Source organism: Elaeis guineensis, chromosome 2 (genome assembly GCF_000442705.2).
Source record: "Elaeis guineensis isolate ETL-2024a chromosome 2, EG11, whole genome shotgun sequence".
NCBI lineage: Eukaryota > Viridiplantae > Streptophyta > Magnoliopsida > Arecales > Arecaceae > Elaeis > Elaeis guineensis.
In genome coordinates, this window is record NC_025994.2 from 59,578,871 (window position 1) to 59,589,816 (window position 10,946).

A 10,946-nucleotide genomic window follows, 5' to 3' on the forward strand; every position below is an offset into this window, starting at 1 on the left:
GAAAATCTGGAAAGGAGGAGGGGATAGTGGAAATGAAAGATAGAAGTAGTTTCTCCAATAGGCCTGGTAAGTTATGTTTGTTCCTTTAACTGTTTTTTTCATCTCCATTGTCTTCTTGGGCTCTCCCTTTCCCCTAGCACTATTTTTGGATAAAATTCCCCTTTCCATTATTGGAAAATGGATTAAGAATCATGAGTAGAAGTCTTTTCTTCTTCTTAGTTCATAATGAAGCGATTATAAATGATAAAATGACTGGTACAAGTGAAAGCATCTGCATTCTTTCCAAGTACATTGAAGATGAGATTGATTTCTTATACATGCAACAAACTATGAGTCCTTTTAGCTTCCATGTCTGCTGTCCTGACCCATTTTTTAAACGTAAGCAGGATAGCATAACTAGAAACCATTCCAATCTGAGATCTAACATGGTGAAGGAAAACATGGACTTCACAATGTGGCTCCTTACTGTCTAAAGAAGAGCTCTCATTGCCTAGTTATCATTTGTTTTTTGCCCCGTCCCGCTAAACCAGCTTAAGTACAAAGGACGGAAAAGTATTAAAAAAGAAATAAAATTAATCTGGTCCGCCACTCTCTCTGCACTTATGTTTTCATTTACCTTGCGTTTGGTTGAAGTTATAAGAGGAAGGATAGAGAGGTAAAAAGGATGGAGGGCTGCCATCCACCATTCAATTCAAAAGAAACCTTACAAAGGATGGATGAAAAGGAAGGATTGCTTATCCACTCTAGAGCACCAATTTGCATCATTCCAAATTTGAAGTGTGCAAGGAAAAATAGATTAAGCATGCAAAAGATGGATTTCAATGTTGATCATCAAATTATCTCTCATTAATTTTTTTGACAAAATCCTAGCTAACACTTTGACTTTTTTCATTCATTTTATTTACATATATTTTTTAGTTTACCTATACTATTAATCCTATACTAGTAAATTTTATTACTAATTATTTTAATTTTAGTATATAATTTTCATAATTATAAGTAAATACTAGAACTATCTTCTACTTTTCTGTTTATATTCACTATTTTTGATTAACTATTTATATAAAATTATATAACTATTTAAATGAAATTATAATTATTTAGTTATTTATATAATTAATAGTTACAAATAAATTAATCTATATATAATTAATTTATAAAATTATTTATTAAATAAAAATAATAAAATATTTTAATAATTTTTATAATTATATATTATAAAGATTATAAATTTATATGTTGCTTTACTTACTTAGTGTAAATAAATATTATTAATTGATAATAATAATATTATTATTTTAGTCAATAGTTAGATTAATAAAAATATCATATAAATATCATCATTCTCTTTTTCATTCATCTTATACTAAATAGAGGAGTGAGTCATTTCTATTCATCTCTTCGTAGTTCACCAAACACAAAAGAATAGATGAAAGACCCATGTATTATCTTTATAATCCATCCTTCCTCTCCTCTCTGTCCTTCCTCCAATCTATCATTCGCACCATATCAAGGGTTAAAGTTTACTTATAACATACTTAATGTAATCACTTCACATTGATTGGTGTATTTCTACAATAAGGAGATTCTGATCTCATCAAACTACTGATTGATTTCTTGGACCATTTTAGACATGACTTTTCTCTTTCTCTACCCCGGTGATGCATGTTGCTACATTTTAATATTTGTATGAATTTTAGTCAATATCTTGACTAAACCTTTCAGGATTAGCAAACATGCACTCCATAAGGGTATTGTTTGTATGGTTGCTACAGGAAGAAAGAAGCTGGGCTCTACGAGTTGATTCACTGCCTATTTGCATATTTAATTACTTTGATGTGAGATAGAAATTGTTACCACAACAGGTGTTAACTTCTCTGTTCATACCAAAAAGAAAAAAATAAGACATGTACGTATCAGCCTTCTGAAATTTAGACTTGGATATAGATCTTGATGTTTATATCATGTGAAATATCTAGACCTCTTTTCCTAAAAATGGGACTCAAGTCGTTTCTGAGTTCAGTGCACTTCAGTACAATTTGTTTTCCTACACATCATAACTAAGTTGATTAGCGTATAGCAGGTGCTTCATCATTCATCAATTTTCTTTTCATTTTTAAATTTCAAGCTTTTATGTTTGATAAGAAAACCTTTCAGAACAAGTGATAGATCAAAACAAAACACCAAAAAGAGTTTGTCACCATTGGTTGGAGAAACTGAAGGCAAGTAAATGGGCATATCTGCAAGCTAGTCAATAACGTTCATTCATGTGACTGACATGAACCTTTCCACTTGCTTTTCAGAGATCTAGGATATTGAATCCTGTACAACACTATAATTCCCTCCAATTAAAATTGCTGTTCTAAATTCAATAAATTATTCAAGGCCCCACACAGTTAAATTATGCGTTGATATAATCGATGGTCAGGGCCCATGTATCCAAAAGGGACACCAGGAAACTGATAAGAAGAACAGGGGCCAAGAGATTGATGAGCACTGAAAATCACCTAACAGAAGTCCAAGACATCTTACAAATGCCTTAGCGATGGAACTAAACAAGACATGTATAACCAAATCTTCTATCTCTATCTCTCTCCGCCCCCACCAGTCCCCCGTTCATTAAATGTCTCGTTAGGGAAAATATTTGGACAATTTTACTAGTTTGATGGGTATTCTTATTAATGAACGTTGAATTCACTATGCATCCAATCACCAGGTGCTTAAATATCAGCCTTTGTCCACAAAGGACATAAACATATATAGTAATCTCAATATTAGGACCTCATACTCTGACTTCTGGAATACAAGATTCAAAAATTAAATATAGCAGCACCTCTCAACTCACAATGTAATCTTCTCAATGGAAACTCTGAGCTTTTTGGCCCCCTGGTCCAGCAATGGCCTCATCAAACTTTACTTGCTTATTGCCATCCATATTCAGCCCAAAATGGATGTGGGGAAAATGTGCCCACTGCAATGTGCAAAGAGTTATGTTGTTCTAACTATTAAAAAAATATAATTCATACTAAAATATCAATAAGAGAAAGCCAACACTTGTTCAGTCAGGACGCTGTAGTTCTACTATTCTAGTCTTTAAGTTCAAGCACTCATGGTGTCTCTTTGCTCCCATGAATTGATTGGATGAGCTTTGATCATCAAACGCACATGAGTTAGTCAATAGCTGGTGAATCAGATGGGCATCTAATAAATCTCTTTCGGATATGTGAAACTGTCCATAAATCATAAATGAACTTCTGAAGTTTGTAGTGGTAAAAATTACTGTAGAATGAGAATAAAGGGCAGAAAAGGGCACATTTCATTTCAGGGACGTCATTCCAAGGTCAACCATATTTACAGTATTTTGGTGCATTCGGTAAACTGCTCAGTAAACTTCTGTAATTTGAGGTGACAAACATAAAAATTTTAACGATAGTAAAGGCTGAAAATAGTACGTTAAATTCAGTAAAAGAAAATTAAAAGCATGACAAATATAAATGACTTTGATAGTGGTACCGCATAGAATTAATAGAACAGCATGAAGAAGAATGCTACGATGACTTGGTGATGGTGAAAAAGGGCAAGGTTATTTTTATTGTGTCCAATGGTGAAAGCATCTTACATGATATATTACTCAAATTTTACATAATTGGATAATTCAAGCGGCTTGTTGATGAAAGGGATCTATGTGGTTCCTCTCCTTTCGGAGACTTAATAGCATTGTTCTCAATGCTTCTTTTGATGCTGTGAATGTATAGAACCAGCAATGTTTACCTACTCTTTCCTATTTTCTTTTGAAAATATATCATCATTCTTTTGTTGTCAGCTATATTTCTTTACCTAGGACTATGGATTTTTTCATCATCTGGCAAAACCTGCTACACTAATGTCATATGTTAGGCTCCATTGTTGAAGTGCATTTGTTTGAAGAGTTTTGCATAATGGGATTTTGATGCCAGATAACCTTCACATTATTATCAGTGTCCTTCCTTTATTTGTCCCAACAAAACTGTCTCTTTAATTCATTGTAAGAAAAGTGAGAGTAGAGAACTGATGGCCTCTGCATGACTAAAAAAAAAAATTATTCCTTTTTGAATACTTCAGTAATTCACCCAAAATAAATCAAGAGGAGCTCCCATATCAGCTTTAAGTTGATTAAAATATGATAAGGCTAATTATTATATAATTAGGTGTTTTTTTCTTTTTGGAAGTTCTTTCTGTGAATGGATTGAAGGAGATGCCATGTCATTCATTTTATTTCTGGGAATAGATTGGAGGATTATATAACTGAACGTATTGGAGGATAATCACTTAAAATTCACTATATTAGGAGCATACTGAATACATTTGTTTTGAGATCATTCAGATTTTTGGTTTCATAAATATCTTAGAAAGGATTCTGATGCTCTACTATCGATATCTTTTGTACATAAAACTTGATAAATAGGAATAGAATTAGGACAATGTAGCTGTAACACAAAATGCTCTCAAGTTTCCGATGATTCATGAAGCATTCATGACGGGACTTCTATAATGTGTGGGATAGGACTTGATATTATTATCTTTCAAGTGATTTGATTATCAAACTTGAAAAGGCTAAAGGTGGAGGCAAATATGTGCACCGTCAGTAATATTTTGTATTGACCTATGTGCACCGTCACCAAAGATTAGATAGCTCATGGCCAGGCGGCTGTGCCAAGAGTATAGAGAAGGAAAACAAATCAATCAAATTTTAATTTTCAAAAGATTTTGTAGTTTATTTTCAATATAAGAATTATTTTTAATGACTTATATGAATTTCACTACCTCAGGAATCAACCATAGGTTCTGTGTAAACTTTGAATAAATTTAGTTGTTAATTCGATTCCCAAAGCAGAAGCCTCAAAGCAATTCCTAATTAAGCCTTGCCTCAAGGTGTAAACTATTATCCTACAGGCTTGTTTTTTCTAAAAGCATGTTGATTAGAACTGTTGTTTTACTAATAGGTAAACATTTTTCCAGAGGGAATTATAGAACGGGTTGTGTGTTCTTTGTACCTTTGGAAGATTGCCATCTCTATTAGTCAATTATATTTTGATAGGACATTAAATGCAAAAGAAATTTAAAGTACACAAAATAAATGGCAAAGGAATGAGGTTTCATCAACATTTTTATGGATTGGATTGTCACATATAATTGGAAGGAAGCAAACATTCTTGTTGATTAGCTAGAATCTACTATGAGTTTCTCGAACAGCAAAATATTGTTGGGGAAAACAATTATTAAAAATTCCCCATAAATAGAAGGAGAAAGAATATATGTAAATATTCACCAGATAAACAAAAGAAAACTGAATTATTTTATGTGAGTAAAGAAGCAGGTTAAATTTTCTCAAGATGTTTTATTTTATCCAACTTGGCTCTACTAATATGATTTTTAAAACTTACATTCTTGGCTGCAGTACTAAAAGCTTCCCTATGGCTAATATCTGGATTGTTGGCCTTTATTCTTTGTATCTCCTCTCTGTAAGGGTAAAGAGAAAATAGATATTGTTGAATATATAGAAAAGCATTGCACGCACTTAAATGTGACTTTCTATATCACAGCTTTGCGGATCCTGAAGATAAAATTGTAGTAACAGAAAACAAGGTTATATGTGGAAAATTACCTGATAAACCTGTTGTACGCAGAAGGAACACGCTGTCTCTTCTCTGGAGCTAGTTTTGAAAGGAAAAAAAGTTAGAAAAATATTGAATATATTAGGTTCATTTCCAACAGTCTGCTTGTTGTAGACTGCAATTTGCTAATTTCAACATTATGATCTGCACGCATGCAGAGAGACACGTGAGCATGTGCACACATGCACACACACATGCCCAAATGCATGCATGCGCATACTTGAAACATAAGTACAAACTTGGATATGCATGAGATGTATCTATGTATGTATGCACATGTATGTGTACATAAAATGAATGCTTCCAAGTGCATGTATAAGCACATCTCTGCTTACATGCGTGCATATGCACATACATTCAACGAAGAAGGCATACTGTTTAAATGCATATCCACAAATTAGTTTGTGTGGATAGGCAATGTTGATTTGTTCTGATAAAGTTATCATCAACATCACAACAATCCAGTGTTGGTTGTTTTGTTTATGAAAAATCAGATGTGAAGAACTTAGAGAGGCTTACGAGGTACTGGTAGAGTTTGCTGTTGATCATTCTGCATTGAGTACATTACAGAAGTCCTGTTGCATTTAGAAGATGATCCACACTCCTTGCGATAATCTTGAGATCCCACAACCTAAGGTTCCTCTCCCACCAAATTAAATGAAATAATGAAATTAAAACATTTCTAATGTACAAGGCTTTGACTGAAACAATCACTTGAAAATAGAATATTATCACAATTTTTTATTATCATTTTCTCTCTACAGAAGGGAGAAATATATACTCCTATGTACTTTAGACTCAACAAAAGAAGTGTCATTACTTTTATACCAGTTTTTAATTTTTAAAGATATTTCTTTTTACATGCCAACCAATAACGATTCTTTCAATACGTGAAGTGATTTTAGGTATTTGTATTATATCCTAAACATATTGATAAATGAGATAAAATACACTGAACTAAATTAACAACAATACTCCTATTAAAATCCAATCTAGTCCAGAGATATGTAACGTTACACATGCATGTAGAAAAAAATGCACAAGGTTGAACGCTTTACAAAGTTATTCACAAACAAGTAACCTTAACAATATTTAGAAGCTTTCTCTTTTCTCTTTAATTAAAAAGAAAAAAAAAAAGAATCCCATAGGAGTAGGAATGAGAATGGTAAGGGATATTTGAACCTGAAGATCTTGAAGAGGAGCTGTTTGAAGCAAACCACCCATGTTCACAGACAGCAGATTAGTGCAATGCCCACATCTTACAGTCACAATGTTGAGCAAATTGTTGCCCGGGACGCTAACCTGAATCATCAGGATACGAAAATGCAAACAGCAAAATATTAGTTGTAATTTGACTTCAAATTAGTTTATGACACAAACTTTAGATATTTTAGTTCAATGGAGATGCATTCTTCCAAAAAACAAGTTCAAAAACCACATTTTGTGATATGACCATTTAAGCTCATAACAATTTCAGTAACCTCACCTTGCAGCGTTAATAATGCATCACCAAAAGTTGCAAATGAATTCAATTTTTTTGTCAATGTGTTATCGAAGAGATAACCTGCTTGTAAGCATAAGGTGATATGAAAAGCTTATTAAACTTCATGGAAAATAGCATCATTCAGTTTGAGAAGGTTGGGTATTGATATTCATTTTGAGAAGGTTCGGTATTGATACTATGAACAAAAAATTTATTGTAGTACCTTACAACGAGGAGGCAGAAAATAAACTGAATGAATGAAAGAGAACAAATACAGCATTTATGTGGACCATGGAGAAACCAATAAAAGAAAAGGAAGAAAGAAAAGGGAGATAATAAGAAAGAAAAGAGATTGAAAGCGAATAGAGTAGCATGATCTTTCTCAGAGAAAGAAAAGGGAGATGACAAGAAAGAAAAGAGATTGAAAGCAAGTTGGGTTTCCAATTCTTTTCCTGAAAGGAAAAAAAAAATGATAAGAAGCATGGTAGGAATTGTAGTTGATTGGTTAAGGAGAAAAGCTTGGTCAATAACTGCCAATGGGCGTCTTTTATTCTTATTATATACAAGGGCGTTAACTCAATTTTTTCTAACTTATCATATTTAACAATTATAATTGAATTGAAAGTCCTTTTCTAGTGTTCTCTTTTATCTCAAAAGCTGGAGGACTTGTACGCCCTTTTCTCTGAAATGGAAGCAAGTATACATTCCCTACACATTCCCACCCAAAACCATACGTATAAGATCTCTTTACACGAATGAGAGGCTCTATATAACTAAAAAAGATAAGGGAAAAAAAGGCTGCTTCTTTGAATGGTAGCATCCTTTGGTGCTAAAAGCCTCAAGTCATCTTTCCTCTCCTTTCTGCACCCTCTTGACCCATCTCTCTTGACTACTCCAAAGTTAATAAAAGCATATAAAAAGCTCCAGATAAAGAAAGAGAGAGGAAAACGACATGACAATGGACCCACTTCCGCACCTCTCAAGAAGGGTAGAGAGAGAGATACGGAATGTAAATGTCACTGGTTTTGAACCAAAAATAATGCAAATATATAAAACAAAGGAAAGAGTAACAAACTTCGACACTTGCAGGAAACAATGGAATTTTGAGAATAATTTGTCAACCAAACTCCCGAAAAAAATGAGGGGCGAACAGGACGTGTGAAGAGAAGTTTCTTCGGAAGAATGTATAGGGATTGCTAAGTATGTGATGACATCAATTAACTGTTTATTCAATGAATAAAAAGGGATTGCTAAATATGTGATGAAATTTATTGTTTATCTGATAAAGCTCCAAAACTTGGTAATGACTATACACTTCAAGGAAGGCTTCCACATCAAGTTGTCATCAGATTCCCTTCAATCTTTAACTAGATAGCTCAAAGATAAAGACTTACCTCAATTCTTCAAAGCCAAGCATGCTGTCTTGAATATTTGAACATCAAATTGTTAGAAGAGATGTTGTGCTGAAACTTATTTAACTCAGACGATGCAACAAATTTTGATATAAAAAAATAAAAATTTTCAGGAGCAAACTTAAACATGACGGAACTTTGTTAATGGACCATAGATTAGATGCTATACTATCAGTTTTAACTTTTAACAAAAGAGTAGGAAAGGGGTATCTTTCTCTACAATAAAAATTTTAATTTGTAAGGGCCGAAGTACTTCATCTTTCAAAGATATAACATAAACAACCTTCTTTGGTATGGATGTAAACGGTTTCCTTGCATATGTATCCTGGCTTCTGCTCAGATGGCTGCATGAGTCTTTTTAACGACATGAAAACTCCAAATAAAATATTCTCACTAGAAACGTCTGTTATATTTAAGAGATAAGATCTGCTAAACCAAATTGCTAAGTCCCAAGATCACCATCAGCAATGTAAATTAGAGCCTCTCCCATGAGCTAATAACAATTTAGAAATGGGGAGACTAGATATGCCTGGTAACTTCTAGGTATTATAAGAACAATTGAAATTCCTTTTGTTTAGGTATAAGAAATGGAATCCATCCTACAAATTGGTTTTCATCTGACATCTACGAAATACTCTTTTTAAGGATAGCATCTACCTTTCCATGGAGTCCCAAAATGATCGTACTTGGTTTCCTCAAAACAAGCCTTATCATCTGCTATGCAACAGTTAAAGCATGGGATATATGTACGCACCAAATAAATTCAATATCACATGAGGTCATTTCAAGAATATCTGCCATGGCCTTCATAAATCACTTCATGCAAACCTGCTATTATACAAAAAAATATCACCTTCTGCTAGCATCCATGTGGTAACTGCATCCCAATATGACCAAGGCCATAAATTAATCCAACCAAATTACAACAGTTCTCATTTTTTTCCCTAGTGCGCACAGTTAATATCACATAAAACAGTTACCTAAATTAGGTCTGGTCAACTGGTTAAAATTATGAAGTAACGGATAATTAGGCAAGTTTCTAGGACCTAGGTATCACAAGCACTAGGAAAGCCTAACCAAAAAGTCAAGTATGAATAATTATGTAGGCTTGTTTTTATGACCTAGTTTCTAGGTTCAGCTGAAAATTCAGAATGATCTGCGGTCCTAATGATTCTTAATTGATCCAGACTTTGATAAAGTCATGAAGTATTAGAGAGAGGGAGAGAGGGGGACAGAGAGGGAGGGAGGGAGAGGGGGAGAGAGAGGGAGGGAGGTTGGGGGGGGGGGGGGGTGGTGGGGGAAGGGAGAGGAGGAGAGAAAGAGAGAGAGAGGAAAGTTAGTATGATCGATACCGCAAGGATGGTATTGCAGAAGGTGCAGTGGACGTAGCAAACGTGCTCGGGCGTGATGATTTGCGCTGACATTTTCCGATCTCCGGAGCCAAAGAGGGATTCTTCTACATGTGCCGGGAGTAAGAAGAGGAAGCAGTAGGAGGATTTGAGTTAAGAAGATGACTTTATATCTAGTGCAAAAGGAGAGTTTCTTTTTCCTTTTTTTTTTTTTGCCTTTGTTCGTTTTCTTTTGTTTTGGTTTGCGGGTGTTTTTGTGGGAAGGGATACAAAAGAAATGGTGCGTGGGGCAAAAACTGGGGTGAGGGCAACAGTTTGGGAGTGGTGGTTTTGTGGGAGGGTGGGAAGAGGAGGTGGAACGGGTATGATTGAATGAATGAGTGGGTGGGAGTCTCTCTCTCTCTCTCAACAAAAATGTGGGGTTGGGGAGAGGATTTAAATGGCCCCAGGGGGTTGGGGGAGGGGGGGGGGGGGGGGGTGGTGGGGTTGACGAGAGAGAGAGAGTATTTACCAAAAAAAAAAAAAAAAAAAGAGAGAGAGAGAGAGAGAGAGATGCCGAACTCCTCTGAGGCTGTGATCTCTGTGAATTAAGACGAAGTTACCCCAACACCCTCCCCGGTGGGCAACACAGAAGTGAAAAAAGCAGCGGTTTATCTTATGGTGCAGGTATGTATTTGGAGACATCCGATTAAAAAAGAAAAAGAAAAAAAAAAAAAAAAAGAACTTATGGTATGGTTAGGATAACCGACAGATTATCTATTTACTCCATATGGACTTTTTATTTTCCTTGAAACATACCTGATATCTGCTTTATAACTCAGGCACGCATTTTTAATATTAGAAACATAAAGCTGTGAATGACCCAAGCCTTTCACGGAAAATTCGGGCTTCACCCGACTTTGGCTTCGATTGAGCTTGTTCATTTAGGAAACAAGCCAAACTTCAAGCATTATTTCAACCGAAAAGCCAACAATGAACAAAGCCTGACCAAGGTTTAACATTATTGTGTTTAACATTGGTACTTAAGCTTGCTTGACTACTGCTTTCA

General features: G+C 34.5%; 1 protein-coding gene across 1 annotated transcript; it reads right to left on the reverse strand.

The window, feature by feature from the left end:
* Positions 1 to 2,700: 2,700 nt before the first annotated feature.
* Positions 2,701 to 10,296, reverse strand: LOC105033314 (protein YABBY 2). Its single transcript, XM_073251785.1, has 6 exons — positions 9,902 to 10,296; positions 6,837 to 6,956; positions 6,174 to 6,285; positions 5,645 to 5,693; positions 5,424 to 5,499; positions 2,701 to 2,971 (listed from the first exon to the last, which is right to left on the reverse strand). Exons 1-6 carry the CDS (start codon positions 9,971 to 9,973, stop codon positions 2,858 to 2,860), a joined length of 543 nt encoding a protein of 180 aa, XP_073107886.1. The 5' UTR covers positions 9,974 to 10,296; the 3' UTR covers positions 2,701 to 2,857.
* Positions 10,297 to 10,946: the final 650 nt, after the last annotated feature.

Coding starts and splice junctions, on each gene's coding strand:
- LOC105033314 (XM_073251785.1), bottom strand. CDS start 9,973: ATGTCAGCGCAAATCATCACGCCCGAGCACGTTTGCTACGTCCACTGC. Junction 6,286..6,836: donor CTCCTCTTCAAGATCTTCAG/GTTCAAATATCC, acceptor GAGGAACCTTAG/GTTGTGGGATCTCAAGATTA. Junction 5,694..6,173: donor GCAAACTCTACCAGTACCTC/GTAAGCCTCTCT, acceptor TTTCAAAACTAG/CTCCAGAGAAGAGACAGCGT.